General features: G+C 37.8%; 1 protein-coding gene across 1 annotated transcript in view; it reads right to left on the minus strand.

Annotated features, from left to right (window-relative positions):
* The window catches only part of zdhhc15b (zinc finger DHHC-type palmitoyltransferase 15b), a 29,192-nt gene extending 11,672 nt beyond the window's left edge, over window positions 1–17,520 (minus strand). The window contains exons 1-5 of the mRNA XM_062045846.1: window positions 17,315–17,520; window positions 16,983–17,009; window positions 10,566–10,660; window positions 6,212–6,332; window positions 3,948–4,017 (exon numbers count right to left, since the gene is read on the minus strand). Of these exons, the coding sequence (XP_061901830.1) occupies window positions 3,948–4,017; window positions 6,212–6,332; window positions 10,566–10,660; window positions 16,983–17,009; window positions 17,315–17,432 (431 nt within the window). The 5' untranslated portion in view covers window positions 17,433–17,520. The remainder of the gene's footprint in view (window positions 1–3,947; window positions 4,018–6,211; window positions 6,333–10,565; window positions 10,661–16,982; window positions 17,010–17,314) is intronic.
* Window positions 17,521–27,099: the final 9,579 nt, after the last annotated feature.

The raw sequence follows: 27,099 nt of genomic DNA on the forward strand, positions 1-27,099 counted from the left end.
ACACCCACTTTCCTATAGGGCTGCAGCTAGGGCTGGGCGATATGGCCTTTTTTTAATATCGCAATATTCTAAGGCCATATCGCGATACAGGATATACGTATATCTCGATATTTTGCCTTAGCCTTGAATGAACACTTGATGCATATAATCACAGCAGTATGATGATTCTATGTGTCTACATTAAAACATTCTTCTTCATACTGCATTAATATATGCTACACAATTAAAAAAATTACTATATTTTTCATACGGTGTTGATCTGGAAATGTTTGCCTCGGCATTTTGATGGTGTGGGCGTGTGGCACCGAACGGAGATGTTAACATGCGGAGTAAGCACTCTACATTCTCTAACAGGGGACTTTTCAAATGATGCTACATATTAGCAGTAATGCTACTTTTTATAGCAACACTTTTGCCCCACTCTTGACAAATTACGGTTGTCTGTTCGACATATTCCCACTTGAAGCCAAACCACCGCCAGACGATGGACGCCATGCTGTTTTTTGGGGGAATTAATTATTCCTTCATTTGTTACCAGATTCGCACCTCCTCTCTCTCGTATTACCACTCGCACGGCTACGCTAGCATCCCAGCTAACGTTACCCATGCTGCTACCTCTTTGCTGCGCGAGGGCGTATACGTATGTGACGTATGACGTGACAGTATGTGACGTGTGTAAGAAGGTGCGCTTGTCTGTCTGCGAGAAGGAGACACAGGAAAGAGCGAGGAGAGCCTGTAGTGTAATGCCCGCAGCTAAAAGCAACTGCGTGAGAACGTATACTCGAATATCACGATATAGTCATTTTCTATATCGCACAGAGACAAACCCGCGATATATCGCGTATATCGATATATCGCCCAGCCCTAGCTGCAGCCATCGATTATTTAGTAATCAAGTAATCTAGCAATTAGTTTGTTCAAGTGATTCGATAAAACCCACTTTATTTTAAAAAAATATTTTATTCTTGCCATAACTGTAATTCTTTTTTTGTATAAATGCACATTGTCAACAGTGAAATTGCACTTTTAACGTATGCAGTACTGGAAAAGAATAAATTACATTTAAAATATATATATACTGTATATATATATACAGTATATATATATATATATATATTAGGGCTGCAACAACTAATCGATTAAAATCGATTACCAAAATAGTTGGCGATTAATTTAGTCATCGATTCGTTGGAACTATGCTATGCGCATGCGCGGAGTCTTTTTTTTAATTTTTTTTATAAACCTTTACTTATAAACTGCAACATTTACAAACAGCTGAGAAACAATAATCAAAATAAGTACAAAAACTGTACAAAACAGCGCCAGGGCGGCGGTGAGGCTACGTCTCATGATGTGGCGTAAGCTAGCCAATGACGTGTCATGTGCAGCTCACGTGACGACGGCGTCTCCTTTGCTGGAAAAATTCGAAAAATGGCGCAGGAAAACACTACCGATAGTTTAGCGGAGAAACATCTTGAGGTTATTGCTTCAATGGAGAAAAGTGTACGACCTAAGTCGTCAAAAGTGTGGGAACACTTCACTTTAAAGACTTCAAAGAAGACCGTTTCCTGCAAAATGGCACGGAAGTACAACATTGCTTCAGAAGCACCTGAAAAGGAAACATGTTGGAGCCATGGATGAAGGGAGGAACTCATGGTACGTAACTTTTTAAGTCCATAGTGGCAATAAGCATTCATGAGTTCAGCTTTTTTGTGAGTAACGTTAAAGTTATGCCTTTGTTGCAACGCGGGGCTGATAATGTGTCTCCGGCACATTTGACTCCATTTCGAAATAAACTTAACGGACAGAAATATCTCAGGTTGGTTTCATAATGGATCAATGTAGCCGGGCCGATAAAGCTATATAAATCTACTTAGATTTGAGTGACGCTTTAGTTAGTATAACTAAACGTTATGAAGGTGCTGGAATATTTCATGCTATTATTCAGAGGCAGCCTAAAATGAATCCTTTATCATTCACAACAGAAACGTGTACAATATCTGATTCAGTTCTGATGAGTTACATTTATAATAATGATAAATGGGTTATACTTGTATAGCGCTTTTCTACCTTCAAGGTACTCAAAGAGCTTGGACAGTATTTCCACATTCATCCATTCACACACACATTCACACACTGATGGCGGGAGCTGCCATGCATTTCTGTGTTATTATTGGTGTATGTCCACAACATGGTGCCAGTATGCTGGTTTTTTTCAATAAAATACTGGAAAGGATAGAAATGTAGTTTGTCTCTTTTATCCGATTATTAATCGATTAATCGAAGTAATATTCGACAGATTAATCGATTATCAAATTAATCGTTAGTTGCAGCCCTAATATATATATATCCATCCATCCATCCATTTTCTACCGCTTATTGCCTTCGGGGTCGCGGGGGGGCGCTGGAGCCTATCTCAGCTACAATCGGGCTGAAGGCGGGGTACACCCTGGACAAGTCGCCACCTCATCGCAGGGCCAACACAGATAGATAGACAACATTCACACTCACATCCACACACTAGGGCCAATTTAGTGTTGCCAATCAACCTATCCCCAGGTGCATGTCTTTGGAGGTGGGAAGAAGCCGGAGTACCCGGAGGGAACCCACGCAGTCACGGGGAGAACATGCAAACTCCACACAGAAAGATCCCGAGCCCAGGATTGAACTCACAACTACTCAGGACCTTCGTATTGTGAGGCAGATGCACTAACCCCTCTACCACCGTGCTGCTCATATATATATATGTATATACAGTATATATATATACACACAAATTCATACACACATGTATATCTAATCTAATCTATATACACTAACGTTCAAAAGTTTGGGGTCACATTGAAATGTCCTTATTTTTGAAGGAAAAGCACTGTACTTTTCAATGAAGATAACTTTAAACTAGTCTTAACTTTAAAGAAATACACTCTATAAATTGCTAATGTGGTAAATTACTATTCTAGCTGCAAATGTCTGGTTTTTGGTGCAATATCTACATAGGTGTATAGAGGCCCATTTCCAGCAACTATCACTCCAGTGTTCTAATGGTACAATGTGTTTGCTCATTGGCTCAGAAGGCTAATTGATGAATAGAAAACCCTTGTGCAATCATGTTCACACATCTGAAAACAGTTTAGCTTGTTACAGAAGCTACAAAACTGACCTTCCTTTGAGCAGATTGAGTTTCTGGAGCATCACATTTGTGGGGTCAATTAATTGCTCAAAATGGCCAGAAAAAGAGAACTTTCATCTGAAACTCGACAGTCTATTCTTGTTCTTAGAAATGAAGGCTATTCCACAAAATTGTTTGGGTGACCCCAAACTTTTGAACGGTAGTGTACATATTTTTAGTTTTTAAATCTATGCCATTAGCCGCCACATAGGTCACCCACACACGACCATGTGCGCCGTATTGCAGTGGCTATGGACTATGTCCGCATATTTAAAGTCCCTGGCACACCTTTGGGTCCAGATTCAAAAAATTATCTAAGCTTTTTACTAATTCAATGAATTTGATTATTTGTTGCAGCCCTACCTTACTAAAAACTAGGGCTTGACCGATTATCTGCGCCGATATTTGGCATTTTGACATATACATTGTGCTATATCATACGTAAATGAGGTGTATATTATCTTTATTTAGTTTAATTGCACAGTGCCTAGAAAATATCGATGTTTTCTTCTAAATCGCACAAGCGCAGGATGAAACCACCCGCAAGTCAATAACTTCATGTTCTGTTGTAAAATAAAGTTTGAAAACATGACATAATGTCGTACATTTCTTACAATGCAACCCATAAAGCTCAGTTTTACACATTCCCAAACAAACACAAACTTTTGCGTCAAAACCAACTACGCAAATGAGACGATGGCGTCATTTTGCGCCGATATCCCCTTGCTTTGGTCAATCTCTAAATGAACAAATAGGAGAGGAAAGGATAACTTACATTTCACAGACCGAGCAGTGGTGACAGCGGTCAGGCTTCAGCACCTGGCAGCGGTCGCAGAACCTGATAGCTGGACGACACAAAAGGAAGGCCGGTTGAGTGCAGGACATTTGAGATGAGCATGCCTCCACTTAACTTCCTGCTTAGTCATCAGCACTGGTAAAAGAGAGGCAGTGACTGACTTGCATCTGTGGCTTATGCACCTGTCTTACTTAATATGCGGTTCTGATCACAAGCTTACATAAACTCCTCATAGGAATTAATTGCAAATCAAATTACAGAATATACAAATTGAATCATAACTTGTGTGACAAACTTATGTCTTAAAGGCCTACTGAAATGAATTTTTTTTATTTAAACGGGGATAGCAGATCTATTCTATGTGTCATACTTGATCATTTCGCGATATTGCCATATTTTTGCTGAAAGGATTTAGTATAGAACAACGACGATAAAGATTGCAACTTTTGGTATCTGATAAAAAAAAGGCTTGCACCTACCGGAAGTAGCGTGACGTAGTCAGTTGAACATATACGCAAAGTTCCCTATTGTTTACAATGATGGCCGCATGAAGTGAGAGAGATTCGGACCGAGAAAGCGACAATTTCCCCATTAATTTGAGCGAGGATGAAAGATTTGTGGATGAGTAAAGTGCAAGTGAAGGACTAGTGGGGAGTTGAAGCTATTCAGATAGGGAAGATGCTGTGAGAGCCGGGGGTGACCTGATATTCAGCTGGGAATGACTACAACAGTAAATAAACACAAGACATATATATACTCTATTAGCCACAACACAACCAGGCTTATATTTAATATGCCACAAATTAATCCTGCATAAAAACACCTGCGTGTTTGTTATGCTAGCTCCTAGCTCCTCTGCTAGCTCCTAGCTCCATAGAACACGCCAATACAATTCAAACACCTGATCAACACACACAATCACTCAGCCCAAAAGACCGTTTACCTAACCCAAGGTTCATAAAGCTTATATATTTTTTAAAAGTTACGTACGTGACGCGCACATACGGTCAAGTTATCGAATGTTTAGCAGCCAAGGCTGCATACTCACGGTACCTGATATTCAGCTGGGAATGACTACAACAGTAAATAAACACAAGACATATATATACTCTATTAGCCACAACACAACCAGGCTTATATTTAATATGCCACAAATTAATCCTGCATAATAACACCTGCGTGTTTGTTATGCTAGCTCCTAGCTCCTCTGCTAGCTCCTAGCTCCATAGAACACGCCAATACAATTCAAACACCCGATCAACACACACAATCACTCAGCCCAAAAGACCGTTCACCTAACCCAAGGTTCATAAAGCTTATATATTTTAAAAAAGTTACGTACGTGACGCGCACGTACGGTACGGTACGTGTTATGCTAGCTCCTAGCTCCTCTGCTAGCTCCTAGCTCCATAGAACACGCCAATACAATTCAAACACATGATCAACACACACAATCACTCAGCCCAAAAGACCGTTCACCTAACCCAAGGTTCATAAAGCTTATATATTTAAAAAAAGTTACGTACATACGCAAAAAAAAGCCAAAGCTGCATACTCACAGTAGCACGTCTGCGTCTTTGTCATCCAAATCAAAGTAATCCTGGTAAGAGTCTGTGTTGTCCCAGTTCTCTACAGGCGTCTGTGTATCCAAATCAAAAGTCCTCCTGGTTAGAGTCTCTGTTATCCGAGTTCTTCCATCTTGACTGCATCTTTCGGGAATGTAAACAAAGAAGCGCCGGCTGTGTACTGTTGTGGCTGACTACGTTCGAAAAATACGTCCATTTCGCACCGACAACTTTCTTCTTTGCTTGCTCGGCTTCCTTCTCCATAATGCAATGAACATGATTGAAACAGATTCACGAACACAGATGTCCAGAATACTGTGGAATTATGAAATGAAAACAGAGCTTTTTCGTATCGGCTTCAATGTGGAAGGCATACCCGTGTTCGTCGGGCTACGTCACGCGCATACGTCATCCTCAGAGGCGTTTCGAACCGGAAGTTTAGCGGCAAATTTAAAATGTCACTTTATAAGTTAACCCGGCCGTATTGGCATGTGTTATAATGTTAAGATTTCATCATTGATATATAAACTATCAGACTGCGTGGTCGGTAGTAGTGGGTTTCAGTAGGCCTTTAAAAAGCATTTAAATAAATCATTACGGGTCCAAAACGAATAGGACATTCAAGCCAGTAGAGAGTGTATAAAGACTTCTGACTGGAACCGTAAGCCTAAGTCTTACCTCCAGACTGAGCTCGGGTATAGATGGGCAGCTTCTTAGCAATCTCTACCAGGATTTGTTTCTGTGCATCCGGCCTTTCCTCCATCTCGTATCGTTCCTTTTCTGAGTACGACAGCCGAAACTAGAACAGCAAACATATTCCGTTAGCAGAGACAAGTCATGTTGTGAAATCGCACTGTAACCACGGTGGTAGTCATCTGTGTATTTTATTGTGTTGTCTAATTGTCCAAAGGATCGTGGCGGTTGTGTTTTTCATCCAGGGGTGTTTGGTGGGAATCATGTCAAGTTATAAGCAGAAGAAAGGGAATTACATTTTTTTCCAACTGACTACTTGTCTTGTGTTTCTCATCTTCTTTATCAAAATGCTGGCACTCGCAACTTTTTAGGCTTGATGGTGACTTATTTTGCATAAGCCACAACTTTTTTCCAACACTTTGACCTAGGGCTGCAACTAACAACTAATTTGATAATCGATTAATCTGTCGATTATTACTTCGATTAATCGATTAATAATCGGATAAAAGAGACAAACTACATTTCTATCCTTTCCGGTATTTTACTGAGAGAGAAAAACCAGCATACTGGCACCATACTTATTTTGAGTATTGTTTCTCAGCTATTTGTAAATGTTGCAGTTTATAAATAAAGGTTTATAAAAAAAAAAATTAAATTTTTTTTTTTTTAAAAAGGAGCCTCTGCGCATGCGCATAGCATAGATCCAACGAATCGATGACTAAATTAATGGCCAACTATATTTACAATCGATTTTAATAGATTTAATCGATTAGTTGTTGCAGCCCTACTTTGAACCCTGCGCTTTATAGAATAATTTATGAATTTCTCTTCTTATGCTGCCAATAAATTTAGCCATGTCACATCAGAGCAATGAAATTGCCTGACAGGTCGCAGTGGACCAATGAAATTGTTCACATTGAATCAAACGCACTCACACAATGATTCAATCAGCCATTTAGCGCATTATGGACTCACCCACGCCATGAAAAAGACACGATAAAATAAAGCACGACGCAGCACCATAGCCGATGACGATCGACCCAGCCATCACACGGAACGGAAATCCACCACCAACCACTAAGGTCGGACCACCGCACGCCGAAAAAGGTGACTTTAGCGGTTTTAGCGAGGAGGAGGAGTAGGTTACTGTATGCTGTGTTACATGCAGTGTCTTATGTTAAATTTGTGAACAAACACATGCACCTGTGTAAATATTTCATGTTCCAATGAGTACACCTGTAGTTTATAGACTTGTGCAAAATAAGCAGCTCAGACGAGGCACCAAGCAGTGTGGGTGGGGAACGTTTCCACAGAGTGTTTCCAGATTGGCCAGCCTGAAATGCGGGTGTCAGGGACAGACGCGGAAGGAGATTTTTACAACAAAGTTCTAAAGCTTAGTGATATATCAGATGTATCAGATTGTAGGTGTTTTATTTTTTTAATTTTTATACCCTTCGTGTTCATATTTCGCTTTGTTTGTTGCATTTCGCTTGATTGTAAAATGTCGATCGAGAGGGTGTGTGACATTCATGTTGTCAATATTCAGTGTTTTATCGTTGATAGTTAATATTGTAAATCCCACATTCTTTATTTTCATGTACATTCTAGGTGTCTCATTCAGCAAAAAATTTTTAAATTTCATTCCGTTTAAGGCGGTCTGTCATAACGTTTTTAGCATTCAATCAGAAATGATCTCCATTGTGACTATAAATAGTAAGGGTGTGGGAAAAAAATCGATTGGCATTCAAATCGCGATTCCCACGTTGTACGATTCAGTATCGATTCTCATTTTTCAAAAATCGATTTTTATTTGTATTAAATTTATTTTTATTTATTAATCAATCCAACTAAATAATACAAAGCAATACCATAACAATGCAATCCAATTCCAAAACCAAACCCGACCCAGCAACACTCAGAACTGCAATAAACAGAGCAATTGAGAGGAGACACAAACACGACACAGAACAAACCAAAAGTAGTGAAACAAAAATGAATATTATCAACAACAGTATCAATATTAATTACAATTTAAACATAGCAGTGATTAAAAATCCCTCATCGACATTATCATTAGACATTTATAAAAAAATAAAAAGAACAATAGTGTCACAGTGGCTTACACTTGCATCGCATCTCATAAGCTTGACAACACACTGTGTCCAATATTTTAAATAAGTCATATTTTTGGTTCATTTAATAGTTAAAACAAATTTACATTATTGCAATCAGTTGATAAAACATTGTCACTTACAATTATAAAAGCTTTTTACAAAAATCTACTAGTCTGCTTGCATGTCAGCAGACTGGGGTAGATCCTGCTGAAATCCTATGTATTGAATGAATGGAGAATTGTTTTGAATCGGAAAAATATCGTTTTTGAATCGAGAATCGAGTTGAATCGAAAAAAATCCATTTATAATCGAATCGTGACCCCAAGAATCGATATCGAATCGAATCGTGGGACACCCAAAGATTCGCAGCCCTAATAAATAGTAAATTTTTTAAAATAAAATTGTTACAACTATACACCTCTGAATAATTCTGTAAGCTTATTGACATTAAAGGAAAAAACACACTGGTCTTTCATTGTCTCCCACCAGGGTTACAGTGTGGGCAAGTGCTCCATATGCTTCATCATATTCTGGTGAGGCAAAAAAAGCATTTTTCCCCGAGGTCACACCCGTCCCCACTATTTCAGAAGAATTGTTCAAACTCAAGGCCCGGGGGCCAGATTTAATGTGGCCCGGGGGCCAGATTTAATGTGGCCCACGAAAGCCTGGGAATAATGAGAATATTTAATCTTTCTTACTAAATGTTTTCATTGTCTCCATTTGAAATTTCATATGTTTTAAACTTTGATATACATACCAATATTCAATTGTTATTGGTGTGAATCTTTGGGCACCTCGCTATTCGATTCCGATTCTTGGGGTGAGGATTTGATTCATAATCGATACTCGATTAAACACGATTCTCAATTCAAACTGATTTTTGCAATGTATTATTTGGTATAATAATAACAACACCTTACAAAACCTCCTTTTGGTTGCTGACGTATGACACATACGTGCACCAAGTAAGCATAGAGATGGCCGGAAAAATGTTTTTTTTATTATTCAACAAAAAAAATAAAAAAATTTGATTTTTTTAAATTACAAAAAAAATCGGGATTCGAATGTGATAAAAAAAACTTTTGTTAGCACTCCTAACTTTTATATACCCTATGATAGTTTGTAAAAATAACAATAAGTACTTAAATATCTGCTTGTCACCTTGACTTGCGATTTCAAAGTAAGTTATCCATCAATTTGTACGTACAAAAATCAAATAACAAATGCATCGGCAATAATATAATGAGGCGATTATTCTTTTATATTCTTACATTCACTGTTACAAGCGGCCCTTTGAGGGCAGCCATGACTGCGATGTGGCCCTGCATGAAAACAAGTTCGACACCCCTGTTCTATCCATCCATTTTCTACCGCTTGTCCCTTTCGGGGTCGCGGGGGGTGCTGGAGCCTATCCAAGCTGCATTCGGGCTGGACACCCTGGACACGTCGCCACCTCATCACAGGGCCAACACTGTAATTCATTACATTTCATAGGTTTTAAACTTTGATATATATACACAAATATTCAATTGTTATTGGTGTGAATCTTTGGGCACCTCGCTTTTTGATTCCGATTCTTGGGGTGAGGATTGGATTCATAATCGATACTGGATTCAACACGATTCTCCATTCAAAATGATTTCTGCAATGTGTTATTTGGTATAATAATAACACCTTAAAGGTTACAAAACCTCCTTTTGGTTGCTGACGTATGACACATACATGCACCAAGTAAGCATAGAGATGGCCTAAAACAAATCAGTTTTTTTAAATTGATTCGTCAAAAAACCCCAAAATAAATTCAATTTTTTAACATTACTAAAAAAATCGGGATTTGAATGTGATAAAAAACCTTTTTTTAGCACCTCTAACTTTTATATACCGTATGATAGTTGTAAAAAATAACAATATATACTTAAATATCTGCTTGTCACCTTGACTTACGATTTCAAAGAAGGGGAAGCCGGAGTCACGGGGAGAACATGCAAACTCCACACAGAAAGATCCCCAACCCGGGATTGAACTCAGGACCTTCGTATTGTGAGGCACATGCACTAACCCCTGTTCCACCGTGCTGCCCGTAGAAAAATCAAATAATCAAATGCATAGGCAATAATATAATGAGGCGATTATAATTTTATACTCCTCTATTCACTGTTACAAAGGGCCCCCATGACTGCGATGAAAACAAGTTCGACACCCCTGTTCTATGAAGACCCAAATACCTTCTTGCATGGGGAAGCAGGAGGTGTAAAGATGGACTGCCAGTAGGTCCAGGAAAACATCCCAAAGCACACATGGAACACCAGTAAATAGGCCACTGCAAACACAAACATTAGGATTATATCTCAGGGCATGCAATCCATCGCAACTGGACTGCTTGGTTATGTCTTGAAAGACGCTGCAGAGACGACAATGACCTGGATGAATGACGACATTAGGATTATACTGATATACACTATATTGCCTAAAGTATTTGGCCACCTGGCCTCACTCACATATGAACTTGAAGTGCCATCCCATTCCTAACCCATAGGGTTGAATATGATGTCTGTCCACCTTTTGCAGCTATTACAGCTTCAACTCTTCTGGGAAGGCTGTCCACAAGGTTGCGGAGTGTGTTTATAGGAATTTTCCACCATTCTTCCAAAAGCGCATTGGTGAGGTCACACACACTGATGTTGGTCAAGAAGGCCTGGCTCTCAGTCTCCGTTTCAATTATCCCAAAGGTGTTCTTATCAGGTTCAGGTCACGACTCTGTGCAGGCCAGTCAAGTTCATCCACACCAGACTCTGTCATCCATGTCTTTATGGACCTTGCTTTGTGCACAGTCATGTTGGAAGAGGAAGGGGCCCACTCCAAACTGTTCCCACAAGGTTGGGAGCATGGAATTGTCCAAAATGTTTTGGTATCCTGGACTTTCACAATATTATGTCAGACCCACTCGACATCCATTGCTTTCGGTCTCCCTTAGAGGGTTGGGGGGTTACCCACATATGCGGTCCTCTCCAAGGTTTCTCATAGTCATTCACATCGACGTCCCACTGAGGTGAGTTTTCCTTGCCCTTATGTGGGCTCTGTACCGAGGATGTCGTTGTGGCTTGTGCAGCCCTTTGAGACATCTGTGATTTAGGGCTATATAAATAAACATTGATTGATTGATTGATCCTGGAGCATTCAAAGTTCCTTTACCTGGAACTAAGGGGCCTGAAAAACAACCCCACACCATAATTCCTCCCCCACCAAATTTCACACTCAGCACAATGCAGTCCGAAATGTTCCGTTCTCCTGACAACCTCCAAACCCAGACTCGTCCATCAGATTGCCAGATGGAAAAGCGTGATTCATCACTCTAGAGAAGGCGTCTCCACTGCTCTAGAGTCCAATGGCGGTGTGCTTTACACCACCGCATCCGACGCTTTGCATTGGACTTGGTGATGTATGGCTTGGATGCAGCTGCTCGGCCATGGAAGCCCATTCCATGAAGCTCTCTGCGTACTGTACGTGGGCTAACTGGAAGGTCACATGAAGTTTGGAGCTCTGTAGCAGAAAGTCGGCGACCTCTTTGCACTATGCGCTTCAGCACTTCAACCCTTGACTAACACCCTCCCCCTTCCACATCCCACCTCCCCGGATTGTAAATAACCAAATGTAAATAATCAAACTTATTTCTAATGTACATACTTGTTCTTATGCTATCTGAGCTCACTATGTTCTCTGCTCGCTGTACATATCCTACCAAGTCAGACCGACACTGTTTCAATGCCCATTTCTCTGATGATGCAATTGTTGATGACTGAAGTGCTGTTATCAACCAAACCCTCCTCATCCCACCCCCCGTTTTGTAAATAATGTAAATAATTCAATGTATATACTCTGATGATTAACTTGTGTGATGACTGTATTATGATGATAGTATATATTTGTACCATGAATTGATTACGTGGACCCCGACTTAAACAAGTTGAAAAACTTATTCGGGTGTTACCATTTAGTGGTCAATTGTACAGAATATGTACTGTACTGTGCTATCTACTAATAAAAGTTTCAATCAATCAATCAATCAATCAAAGCATCCGCTGACCCCTCTCTGTCAGTTAACGTGGCCTACTACTTGGTGGCTGAGTTGCTGTTCCCAAACTCTTCCATTTTCTTATAGTAAAGCCGACAGTTGACTTTGAAATATTTAGGAGCGAGGAAATTTCACGACTGAATTCGTTGCACAGGTGGCATCCTATGACAGTTCCACGCTGGAAATCACTGAGCTCCTGAGAGCCGCCAATTCTTTCACAAATGTTTGTAGAAACAGTCTCCACGCCTAAGTGCTTGATTTTGTACACCTGTGCCAAATGATTAGGACACCTGATTCTGATTTTTGATTGATTTAAGCTTTTAATAGTAGATTGCACAGTACAGTACATATTCCGTACAATTGACCACTAAATGGTAACACCCGATTAAGTTTTTCAACTTCTTTAAGTCGGAGTCCACTTAAATTGATTCATGATACAGATATATACTATATCATCATACAAACCCCGTTTCCATATGAGTTGGGAAATTGTGTTAGATGTAAATATAAACGGAATACAATGATTTGCAAATCCTTTTCAAGCCATATTCAGTTGAATGCACTACAAAGACAAGATATTTGATGTTCAAACTCATAAACTTTGGGTTTTTTTTGCAAATAATAACTAACTTAGAATTTCATGGCTGCAACACGTGCCAAAGTAGTTGGGAAAGGGCATGTTCACCACTGTGTTACATGGCCTTTCCTTTTAACAACCCTCAGTAAACGTTTGGGAACTGAGGAGACACATTTTTGAAGCTCCTCAGGTGGAATTCTTTCCCATTCTTGCTTGATGTACAGCTTAAGTTGTTCAACAGTCCGGGGGTCTCCGTTGTGCTATTTTAGGCTTCATAATGCGCCACACATTTTCAATGGGAGACAGGTCTGGACTACAGGCAGGCCAGTCTAGTACCCGCACTCTTTTACTATGAAGCCACGTTGATGTAACACGTGGCTTGTCATTGTCTTGCTGAAATAAGCAGGGGCGTCCATGGTAACGTTGCTTGGATGGCAACTTATGTTGCTCCAAAACCTGTATGTACCTTTCAGCATTAATGGCGCCTTCACAGATGTGTAAGTTACCCATGTCTTGGGCACTAATACACCCCCATACCATCACAGATGCCGGCTTTTCAACTTTGCGCCTATAACAATCCGGATGGTTCTTTTCCTCTTTGGCCCGGAGGACACGACGTCCACAGTTTCCAAAAACAATTTGAAATGTGGACTCGTCAGACCACAGAACACTTTTCCACTTTGTATCAGTCCATCTTAGATGAGCTCAGGCCCAGCGAAGCCAACGGCGTTTCTGGGTGTTGTTGATAAACGGTTTTCGCCTTGCATAGGAGAGTTTTAACTTGCACTTACAGATGTAGCGACCAACTGTAGTTACTGACAGTGGGTTTCTGAAGTGTTCCTGAGCCCATGTGGTGATATCCTTTACACACTGATGTCGCTTGTTGATGCAGTACAGCCTGAGGGATCGAAGGTCACGGGCTTAGCTGCTTACGTGCAGTGATTTCTCCAGATTCTTTGAACCCTTTGATGACATTACGGACCGTAGATGGTGAAATCCCTAAATTCCTTGCAATAGCTGGTTGAGAAAGGTTTTTCTTAAACTGTTCAACAATTTTCTCACGCATTTGTTGACAAAGTGGTGACCCTCGCCCCATCCTTGTTTGTGAATGACTGATCATTTCATGGAATCTACTTTTATACCCAATCATGGCACCCACCTGTTCCCGATTTGCCTGTTCACTTGTGGAATGTTCCAAATAAGTGTTTGATGAGCATTCCTCAACTTTATCAGTATTTATTGCCACCTTTCCCCACTTCTTTGTCATGTGTTGCTGGCATCAAATTCTAAAGTTAATGATTATTTGCAACAACAAAAAAATGTTTATCAGTTTGAACATCAAATATGTTGTCTTTGTAGCATATTCAACTGAATATGGGTTGAAAATTATTTGCAAATCATTGTATTCCATTTATATTTACATCTAACACAATTTCCCAAATCATATGGAAACAGGGTTTGTAATACAGTCATCACACAAGATAATCATCAGAGTATATACATTGAATTATTTACATTATTTACAATCCGGAGTGTGAAGGGGGGTTAGGTTTGGATGATAACAGCACAGTCATCAACAATTGCATCATCAGAGAAATGGTATGACTTGGTAGGATATGTACAGCAAGTAGTGGACACAGAGAGAGAGATCAGAAAGCATGAGAATAAGTATATACATTTGATTATTTACATTTGATTATTTACAATCCGAGGAGGTGGGATGTGGAAGGGAGGGTGTTAGTTAAGTGTTGAAGTAGCCTGGAGGTGTTCTTTTAGTGCGGTTTTGAAGGAGGATCATTTGGATAGGAGGCCAAAAGCTTGTGGCAATATAGTGTATATCAGGGGTCACCAACGCGGTGCCCGCAGGCACCAGGTAGCCCGCTGGCCTGTTCTAAAAATAGCTCAAATAGCAGCACTTACTAGTGAGCTGCCTCTATTTTTTAAATTGTATTTATTTACTAGCAAGCTGGTCTCGCTTTGCCCGACATTTTTAATTCTAAGAGAGACAAAACTCAAATAGAATTTGAAAATCCAAGAAAATATTTTAAAGACTTGGTCTTCACTTGTTTAAATAAATTCATTTATTTTTTTTACTTTGCTTCTTATAACTTTCAGAAAGACAATTTTAGAGAAAAAATACAACCTTAAAAATGATTTTAGGATTTTTAAACATATATACCTTTTTACCTTTTAAATTCCTTCCTCTTTTTTCCTGACAATTTAAATCAATGTTCAAGTGAATGTATCTTTTTTATTGTAAAGAATAATAAATACATTTTAATTTAATTTTTCATTTTAGCTTCTGTTTTTTTGATGAAGAATATTTGTGAAATATTTCTTCAAACTTATTATGATTAAAATTCAAAAAAATTATTCTGGCAAGGGACGGCGTGGCGAAGTTGGTAGAGTGGCTGTGCCAGCAATCGGAGTGTTGCTGGTTACTGGGGTTCAATTTTCACCTTCTACCTTCCTAGTCACGTCCGTTGTGTTCTTGGGCAAGACACTTCACCCTTTGCCTCTGATGGCTGCTGGTTAGCGCCTTGCATGGCAGCTCCCGCCATCAGTGTGTGAATGTGTGTGTGAATGGGTAAATGTGGAAATACTGTCAAAGCGCTTTGAGTACCTTGAAGGTAGAAAAGCGCTATACAAGTATAACCCATTTATCATTTATTTAAAGCTAGAAAATCTGTGGAATCAAATTTAAATCTTATTTCAAAGTCTTTTGAATTTCTTTTTAAATTTTTGTTCTGCAAAACCTAGAAGAAATAATGATTTGTCTTTGTTAGAAATATAGCTTGGTCCAATTTGTTATATATTCTAACAAAGTGTAGATTGGATTTTAACCTATTTAAAACATGTCATCAAAATTCTAAAATTAATCTTAATCAGGAAAAATTACTAATGATGTTCCATAAATTATTTTTTTAATTTTTTCAAAAAGATTCGAATTAGCTAGTTTTTCTCTTCTTTTTTTCGGTTGAATTTTGAATTTTAAAGAGTCGAAATTGAATTTATTAGTAGATTGCACAGTACAGTACATATTCCGTACAATTGACCACTAAATGGTAACACCCGAATAAGTTTTTCAACTTGTTTAAGTCGGGGTCCACTTAAATTGATTCATGATACAGATATATACTATATATATACTATCGTCATACAAACCCCGTTTCCATATGAGTTGGGAAATTGTGTTAGATGTAAATATAAACGGAATACAATGATTTGCAAATCCTTTTTAACCCATATTCAATTCAATGCATAATAAATACATTTTAATTTATTTTTTCATTTTAGCTTCTGTTTTTTTGACGAAGAATATTTGTGAAATATTTCTTCAAACTTATTATGATTAAAATTCAAAAAAAATATTCTGGCAAAGCTAGAAAATCTGTAGAATCAAATTTAAATCTTATTTCAAAGTCTTTTGAATTTATTTTTAAATTTTTGTTCTGCAAAATCTAGAAGAAATAATGATTTGTCTTTGTTAGAAATATAGCTTGGTCCAATTTGTTATATATTCTAACAAAGTGTAGATTGGATTTTAACCTATTTAAAACATGTCATCAAAATTCTAAAATTAATCTTAATCAGGAAAAATTACTAATGATGTTCCATAAATTATTTTTTTAATTTTTTCAAAAAGATTCGAATTAGCTAGTTTTTCTCTTCTTTTTTTCGGTTGAATTTTGAATTTTAAAGAGTCGAAATTGAAGATAAACTACGTTTCAAAATTTAATTGTCATTTTTTTCGTGTTTTCTCCTCTTTTAAACCGTTCAATTAAGTGTAAATATCATTAATTGTTAATAATAACATAGAGTTAAAGGTAAATTGAGCAAAGTGGCTATTTCTGGCAATTTATTGAAGTGTGTATCAAACTGGTAGCCCTTCGCATTAATCAATACCCAAGAAGTAGCTCTTGGTTTCAAAAAGGTTGGTGACCCCTGGTGTATATAATATGGACAGAAGACAAAAACGTGTGTATAACTCACCTTTTTCCAAAGTGTTGGACAGGGTGACTGTCGAGGAGAGAAGACGAGAACATATTTAAACGGGTTGTACGACAATCAAACGCTGCTTTTTATTCGACATATTTCCAGGCTAAACAACACTACACGAAACAATGAACGCGCTTTATCCACCTCGAAATGGGAACAAAAAAGACTTTAACACACGGCGTAGCTTTACGAACGCGAAATAATAAAAAGGGAGAAAAACACTTCCGCATAGTTTGTTGGTTCCCGCTGCGTAATGTCACTAGTGCCGTGCGGCAAACTGCGGTACACGTCTGGGCAAAAATAATGTCCGTGTTGGCGATACTCACACAGACACAGCTGGAAGACGTAGGCGTAGTAGGACCACAACACCACGCAGGTGATAATAAGCACAGGTATCCAGGAGAAAACCCTCTGGCAGCATCTCAAGCCTCGGGAGAGCGCCATACTCCATCGAAGCGCGGAGATGCTCTGCGCTCGACTAGACTTCCTGGGCTTGCTGCAACGACGTCATCGGCCGTCGATTAACTACACCTGCTGGACGGGAGGCTCACATAATACGTGCTCGCATTCCGGGGTGTTTGAAAAGAAAACCTGTAATAATGGTTGATTGTTAATGGTGTCATAAGGAAAGGATAAGGTGGTATATTTCAGTGCTTAGTGCGGTTTTTATTTATTTTTTAAAATAATATTCTATTTATTCATTAGGTAGGGAAATCATAATACAGGTAAACTTAGACTTAGAGAAACGTTATTGATCCACAAGGGAAATTGTTAGCTCAGTTACAAAAGATGGAAAGGGTTAGGATGGAAAGGATAATGCAGGTATAAAGTAGACTAAAAATGTACCGTAGCAATATGAAATGTAACCTATATGTAATGCTTACATATTTTGTATACAGTATATGATATATTACATTATATGTTTATATAATATATAACAATTACCATGTACAATATAAAATAGAGGCACTCCCCCCAACCCACACACACACACCAAAAAAAATTAAAAACCTCTAAAGCAGGGTCACCAACCTTTTTGAAAGCAAGAGCTACTTCTTGGGTACTGATTAATGCGAAGGGCTACCAGTTTGATGCACACTTAAATAAATGGCCAGAAATAGCCAATTTGCTCAATTTACCTTTAACTCTATGTTATTATTAATAATTAATGATATTTACACTTAATTGAACGGTTTAAAAGAGGAGAAAACACGGAAAAAAAAAAGACAATTACATTTTGAAACATAGTTTATCTTCAATTTCGACTCTTTAAAATTCAAAATTCAACCGAAAAAAAGAAGAGAAAAAGTAGCTAATTCGAATCTTTTTGAAAAAATAAAAAAAATAATTTATGGAACATCATTAGTAATTTTTCCTGATTAAGATTAATTTTAGAATTTTGATGACATGTTTTAAATAGGTTAAAATCCAATCTGCACTTTGTTAAAATATATAACAAATTGGAACAAGCTATATTTCTAACAAAGACAAATCATTATTTCTTCTAGATTTTCCAGAACAAAAATTTTAAAAGAAATTCAAAAGACTTTGAAATAAGATTTAAATTTGATTCTACAGATTTTCTGTATTTGCCAGAATATTTGTTTTGAATTTTAATAATAATAAGTTTGAAGAAATATTTCACAAATATTCTTCGTCGAAAAAACAGAAGCCAAAATGAAGAATTAAATTAAAATGTATTTATTATTCTTTACAATGAAAAAATAAATTTACTTGAACATTGATTTATATTGTCAGGAAAGAAGAGGAAGGAATTTAAAAGGTCAAAAGGTATATATGTTTAAAAATCCTAAAATCATTTTTAAGGTTGTATTTTATCTCTAAAATTGTCTTTCTGAAAGTTATAAGAAGGAAAGTAAAAAAATTAATGAATTTATTTAAACAAGTGAAGACCAAGTCTTTCAAATATTTTCTTGGATTTTCAAATTCTATTTGAGTTTTGTCTCTCTTAGAATTAAAAATGTCGGGCAAAGCGAGACCAGCTTGCTAGTAAATAAATAAAATTTAAAAAATCGAGGCAGCTCACTGGTAAGTGCTGCTATTTGAGCTATTTTTAGAACAGGCCAGCGGGCTACTCATCTGGTCCTTACGGGCTACCTTGTGCCCGCGGGCACCGCGTTGGTGACCCCTGCTCTAAAGGCTTAGTGGCCACATGCGTGGACAGCACCTTTTAGCTCTTATTTCCAAAATTGTGTACACTACGGGTCTTATGGCCCTTATGTGGACACTTATACTGCCATCTGGTGGTGTCAGAAGAGTATAACATACAATGGAATTTGGGAAAAAATAAGTGTAAAAATAAGAATTAGCATGTCATTAAACATGAAGTACACGTTTGTACTTAGTACATCATATAAAAAGATGATTCTTAGTTTTTATTCTACTTAGGGTCCAATAAGCCCAAATAGCAAAAATAAATACATTTAAAAAAGCATGTAAACAAACAGCTTGGGCCTTAAGAGGTCAAATAAAATAAGAACTACAAAAAATAAATACATATATTCATTAATAAATAAATAACCCCCCCTACGTGTAAAAAAAATAAAAAAATAATCAAAAACATACAGAGAAGTGTCACTGAATAAAAACAAAAAGAGAATTGAGGTAAGTGGAAAGGTTCATTGTCAACAGTGAGTGTCACATTTGTCCTATAGCAGCACTTTTTGACTCGGGGAGGGGGGGGGGCCGTATTGGGTTAAAACAAATTTGGCCGGGGGCTATGGCAGAGGCTATTTCATCCCTACAAGCCTGTTTCGCAGGTTTCCCAAGAGCAGGGAAACCAGCGAAACAGGCTTATAGGGATGAAATAGGTCAGGAAAAAAACACAGAGGCAATTTCATCCTTACAAGCCTGTTTCGCAGGTTTCCCTGCTCTTGGGAAACCTATAGTCCGATCTACCCCGGTATTGAGCACTGTATAACGGATAAACCACAGAAACCTTGACTATATATATATATACACTACCGTTCAAAAGTTTGGGGTTACCCAAACAATTTTGTGGAATAGCCTTCATTTCTAAGAACAAGAATAGACTGTTGAGTTTCAGATGAAAGTTCTCTTTTTCTGGCCATTTTGAGCGTTTAATTGACCCCACAAATGTGATGCTCCAGAAACTCAATCTGCTCAAAGGAAGGTCAGTTTTGTAGCTTCTGTAACGAGCTGAACTGTTTTCAGATGTGTGAACATGATTGCACAAGGGTTTTCTAATCATCAATTAGCCTTCTGAGCCAATGAGCAAACACATTGTACCATTAGAACACTGGAGTGATAGTTGCTGGAAATGGGCCTCTATACACCTATGTAGATATTGCACCAAAAACCAGACATTTGCAGCTAGAATAGTCATTTACCACATTAGCAATGTATAGAGTGTATTTCTTTAAAGTTAAGACTAGTTTAAAGTTATCTTCATTGAAAAGTACAGTGCTTTTCCTTAAAAAATAAGGACATTTCAATGTGACCCCAAACTTTTGAACGGTAGTGTATATATATATATATATATATTCCTCACGCACTAATTGACTAAAAGAGTGCGCACTTGCCGCACACGAGCGCGATGATGTCATGTTATCCATGGGAAAATGCATTTTTAGACAATATGATTTGCCTGAGCGGCTAGGAGACACCGAGAGTAACAAGCGGTAGAAAATAGACTCGAAAGGACAAATGAAAAAAAACAAACTTGAGACTTCCCGCGGGCCGGATTTTGGACGCTGGCGGGCCGTAGTTTGGGAACTACGGCCCCAAACCTTACTGCTACCGGGTATTTTTTTCTATATTTTTATTGACATATTTTCAGAATGGGTTTGTTCTATTTTTGGCCAAAGTAAGACAAAGAAAACAATCTGAAGTTGTCTTTATTTTTTTAGTTTTAATGCCATGATTTTAATAGTCCGGCCCACGTGTGCACAGATGTATCCCTCCATGCGGCCCCTGAGCTCAAATGAGTTGGACACCCCTGATGTACAATATTACAGTATATGTAACAGCTGCAGCCCAAAAAAAAGGGCAGCAAAAAACCGGGAGTAGATCCATCAGAAAATAGACATTATAAACAAAGAGAGGTAGCGAACATAGAAGCAGTCGGACAAATTTTAAAAAAAAACTTGAGACTTCCCGCGGGTCGGCCGTAGTTTGGGGACCCCCTGTCCTATAGTGTCTTTCATTTAGCTATGTAACTAATCATACAGTCAAATCTTAAAGACACGTCTCTTTACAAAAGACTGGGAAGTAGAATTTGGCAATGTTTTGGATGACAATGAAATGAAATGAAACAATGAAATCTGCATCTTTACAAATAAACGATAACAGAGCTTGTTCAAAGCTTAATCTAATGCAGTTTAAGGTTGTCCATCGCACCTGTTTTACTAACTCTAAACTTTCCAAAATGTATGTCAATATCCAGAGGTGGGTAGTAACGCGCTACATTTTACTCCGTTACATCTACTTGAGTAACTTTTGGGATAAATTGTACTTCTAAGTAGTTTTAATGCAACATACTTTTACTTTTACTCGAGTATATTTATAGAGAAGAAACGCTACTTTTACTCCGCTCCATTTATCTACATTCAGCTCGCTACTCGCTACTGATTTTTATCGATCTGTTAATGCACGCTTTGTTTGTTTTGGTTTGTCAGACAGACCTTCAAAGTAGGATCTATCGCATGCCTGCGTTTCACCAATCAAATGCAGTCACTGGTAACGTTTGACTCCGTTTCACCAATCAAACAGAGCCAGGCGGTCACATGCGGCAAACAACAAGCTTAAGCTTACATGAACTCAACGTCAAATTTGAGGAAGCACATGGCGGTAAGTAACGTTAGTAGATATTTTGGCTGTCACCGTAGGCTGATGTTAGCTTCCCTGCTATGAATCACTGTCAAATGTACATCGTGTGGGGACATTTATTAATGCACTGCTGCCTCACAGACACACACACAGACACACACAGACACACAGACACACACACACACACAAACACACACACACACAAACACATGTGCATAGAAACACCAATCAGAAGTGCACAGTGTGTTTACCATGAATTGATTTACTTGGACCCCGACTTAAACAAGTTGAAAAACTTATTCGGGTGTTACCATTTAGTGGTCAATGTACTGTATGTACTGTACATATGTACTGTACTGTGCAATCTACTAATACAAGTTTCAATCAATCAATCAATCAATGTTCCCAGGTGCAGCCCACACCTGTCAGTTTATGGTTTGCGTAAAGGCTAACTTGTTATTTTCCTTTGTAATCTCTGCCTACTGAGACTATAGTGTGAATCGAGATGGCACCTACCCTAAATTATTTTATTAGGGTTCGCATGTACCCTGTATAAAGGACTCCCACGGGGAGTCCTTTATACAGGGTACAAAGGAACCTATTGAAATTGTAAGGTTGATTATCATTCCGCAGCTTTGCTTACTACTTTGCCCCCCTTAACATGCTTCAAAACTCACCAAATGTTATACACACATAGAAAAACTGGGACAGCACACTTTAGTAAAAAAAAAAAAAAAAAAACCAAAAATCACAATTGCGCTCTAGCGCCCCCTAGGAAAAAAACAAAAACAAACTGCCTGTAACTCCCACTAGGAAGGTGGTAGAGACATGAAACAAAAACCTGTATGTAGGTCTCACTTAGACCTACAATTCATAATTTCACATCCTCGGGCAAAAACCAACAGGAAGTTGGCAATTTCCCCTTCAACACAAAAAATGACTAAAAACACTCATTTTTGCCTCTTTGAGCTGTAATTTGACCCCCTTAAAATACTTCAAAACTCACCAAAATTTTTACACACATTGGGACTGGTGGAAATTGCGATATAAAAAAAAACCGAACCCCAAAACTCAAAATTGCGCTCTAGCGCAATTTTTGAATACAACAGAGACAAAACTGCTTCTCAGAGGAAAACACAGACAAAACTGCTTGTAACTTCCGGTAGGAACGTTTTAGAGACATGAAACAAAAACCTATACATAGGTCTCACTTAGACCTACATTTCATAGATTGAAATCCTTCAGCAAAAATCAACAGGAAGTTTGATATCCCCGCTTCAAAACAAATTTTTTTTAAAAAGCGGTCACCAAAAATCAAACATTATCTCCTCTGAGCGCGTTTGTCGTTTTGGCTTCAAACTACTACAGGAGAGAGATTGAACCCTTCTGATTAAAAGTTGGTGAAAGCGTTTTAATAAGTGCTACGGTTTTGATTTTACGAGCCTTCAAAGAAAAGAACCACTGTGCCGCAGCACCTAGGAAAAAAACACAGACACAACTTCCTCTAACTCCCAGTACGAATATCGTAGAGACATGCAACAAAAACCTCTAGGTAGGTCTCACTCAGGACTACCACTGGACAAAAGTATTGGGACACCTAGGACTAGCACCAGCCAAAATGCGGACCCGACCAACGCTGCTTGCAGCTTTAATTTAACCCTGTTTTTTTTTTTTAAAAGCATGTATTATTGCTTTATACCCCCACATCAGACCTGGGCATAAACACATGCGGCCCGTTAAGATTTTCAATTCGGCCCGCCGGACGTTCTGCATAATTTTTTTAGACCTTTAACATCAAAACTGTAGCTGCCATTATGATGTGCAGTGCTGTTTTTAAACGACCGTAAGTCTTGAACTATAGAAAGTATTTAAATGGTTGAAATATGTGCTGTTGAGTGTTATACGAGTTATTACGGTAATCTACGTCACAGCAGCTCAGACTAGGAACAAAGCAGAGTGGGTCAGGTTTGTTGTCAGAGCAGCCAGCCCGAAACGTGTGTCAGAAACAGATGCGGAAGCAGGTTTTTTATAACACATTTTTGCATAAAAGTGATAATATATCATATTGTAGGTGTTTATTAATCTTTACATTCATATTTTGCTGTTTGTTACATTTTTGTTGTCTTTTTCGTGAATGTAAAAGATGTCTATGGAAGAGCGACGTTCATATGTTGTTAATATTCAGTGTTTTATTGTTCATAGTTAATATTGTAAATCCCAATTTCTTTACTTTCATGTACATTTTGGGTGTACCATTCAGTAAAAAACTGTGAAATTCCATTCAGTTTTTTTTGAGGTGGTCTGTCATAACTTTTTTAGAATTCTATCGGACATTGTGACTTTTGGTATTAGTGTTCCTGAAAAAAAGCGACCCAAACACACATACTGTACAGCAGATTTTTACAGCTAAATGTGTATATATCATTTATACACACGTACACATTGGCCCCCAAGACACATTTTTTCTCTCAATGTGGCCCCCCCCGAGTCAGCCAGCTCGGCCCCTCATGTTCTGAATTCAACTGCTAAACTAACATTCTTTTTCATTCATTTCAACTCTATTATATTTCCTACACTGCATTAATACATGCTCTACAAGACTGTCATTCTAATTATGTTAAAACCTGTACATTTAAAAAAACACATAATAATATTTCAGTATTCTTATAATCTGTTTGATTTTCCATACAAGTAAAGTAGTGCGTCATTACCTGTTACTCATTTGCATTTTGGCGCTGTCACCAAAAGAGGGCGCTGCAAGATTATTCTTCAATTAAAACTAGGCACTTAAAAAATACAAATCTGAAGCACTTGTTTAATATTTAACCTTACTTTTCCATATTGGCGTTTTGTGCCCACTTTTTTTTAAATATATTTACTATTTAACCAGTCTCAATGGACAGGGCATTACATTTTACAAGAGTTTGGACTTTTTTTTCAAAATGTTTTAGTTTTCCACTTCAAAATACCTCTAAATTACACTGTATTTTACATTAGTACATACTCTAATCCTAACAATGTTAATTACAGTATTATACTGGTAAGTCTTAATCCATTATTTCATCAATCAATGTTGGCTAAGTTTTTTGTTTTTTTAATGCTATTGTTCAGCTGTATAGAGCATTTAGTTTTTTCACAAAAAAAGTGAATTGTTAAAACAAAACAAAATGAAAAATTCAAAGGTAAAAAATATATATTTTAAACTGATGACAGGTTAAGTCACAGGTGTCAAACTCAAGGCCTGGGGGCCACATTATTTTATGTGGCCCGCGAAAGCCTGGAAATAATATGCGTTAATCTTTTCTTACTAAATATATTTGTCCTTTCCCTTTTGACATTAAAAATCATGTACCGCATGCAATTGCATATATTTTAAAATTCAATATTCATACACAGTAAGACACTAAAACATTAAAAATCAAACAACAACAAAAAACATTAAACCAACAAGATTTTACGGTAAAAAAAAAAGCTCTGTTGCTTGAATTTTACCGCAAAAACAGTGGCATTGTTTTTTCATTCCATTTATTACATTTTTTTGTATGCTGTAAAAAACCCACTGCTTTTACAGCAAAATTCTGGTGACTGAGCTGCCAGTTTTTAAAGTAAAATGTAATTTTTTTTTTGCAGCGTATGTAAAAAAATATATTAATGTATTATATATTTACATGTATATTCATATATTACTTAATGTTAAAAGCGGCCCTCTGAGAGCAACCATAACTGCGATGTGGCCCTCAATGAAACCGAGTTTGACACCCCTGGGTAAAGTTATGTTACTTTACCAGCTGAACTATGGATCATTACAATTAATAAAAAAACTTAAGACCTATTTATTCAAAGCTGCATGTAGAACTTAAAAATACACACACACTTTTATAAACATATTTCTTGCACTGTTGTCCAGCACAGCTGATGTAAGGGCCTTTACAAATAAAAAGTGATTTGATTTGAATATTGTTACCCGGAGGCAAACATGCGTTGCAGGTAGCAAGATCAAGACATCCATTAAACATACAGCAAAAAGTACGACAATACAAAGACCCACTACACTATAACAATATAAACAGTTGGTAAGATTATAACATGTCAATGTAATCAAAGTTCCCCATACCAAGGACAGAATATAAAATCACAAATATTTGTGAATAACATTATGCTGCAAAGTACATAGGAAAAAAGGACTGTTTGTGGCCATTTTTAACCACGGATGCACTGAATTAATAATTAAAAAATAGAATTTAGCCAGATTGTTTGAACATTTATGTTGACTTAATAAATCAGCACAGTGGTGAGAGCCCCAATTTAAGAGTGTTTTTGATGTAAGAGCTGTTTCTCGGCTAATTATGCTTTTTAGTTGCAAGCAAGAATATGAGTCAGAACAAACCTGGGCATAATACAGCCCGCGGGCCACATGCGGTCCGTTAAGATTTTCAATCCAGCTCGCTGGACGTTCTACATCATTTTTTTAGACCTTTAACATCAAAACTGCAGCCGCCATTGTGATGTGCAGTGCTGTTTTTAAATGACCGTAAGTCTTGAACTATAGAAAGTATTTCAATGGTCGGAATCTGTGCTTTTGGGTGTTATACGAGTTATTACGGTAATCTACACTACCGTTCAAAAGTTTGGGGTCACATTGAAATGTCCTTATTTTTGAAGGAAAAGCACTGTACTTTTCAATGAAGATAACTTTAAACTACCGTATTTCCTTGAATAGTCGCCGGGGCGCTAATTAATTTAAAACCTCTTCTCACTCCTGCGTTTACCAAAAGCATGCGGGATTGGCAAGCATGCGCTAATTATTTTAAAACCTCTTCTCACTCCGGCGCTTACCTTATCATGAAAATCACATTTAATAAAAAAAAACGTTATTATGGTCTTACCTTTAGGTAGAAATGAGTCCATGCGCAGCTCCTATAGAAGTCTTCCTTATCTTTTTTCAGTTTTAAAAGTCTCTCAGGCTCGATGGAAATCTTCCTTTAAGTATTACCTCCTGCTTCGATTGAAAGTCCAGTTTAGAAAACTGTTTTATTTTAGATATGTAATCCTCCATGGTAAAAGTGCAAGCAAACAATGGCTGCTCACTCTTGCTGCTTGTTGTCTTCTTCTGCAGCACCGGTCTTCTGCAGTACCAGCAGTCGCAAGAAGGATCATTAGCGCCCTCTACCACCAGGAGGCGGAAGTCATTTAATGACTCATATTTGACCCGGCGGAAGTGCCAAGCAAGCGCTAATTATTTTGCGAAACGAGTTTGACCCGGCTGTAATTCTAGGCAGGCGAATACTATATTCCCGGCGGC

Source organism: Entelurus aequoreus, linkage group LG04, assembly GCF_033978785.1.
Source record: "Entelurus aequoreus isolate RoL-2023_Sb linkage group LG04, RoL_Eaeq_v1.1, whole genome shotgun sequence".
Lineage (NCBI taxonomy): Eukaryota > Metazoa > Chordata > Actinopteri > Syngnathiformes > Syngnathidae > Entelurus > Entelurus aequoreus.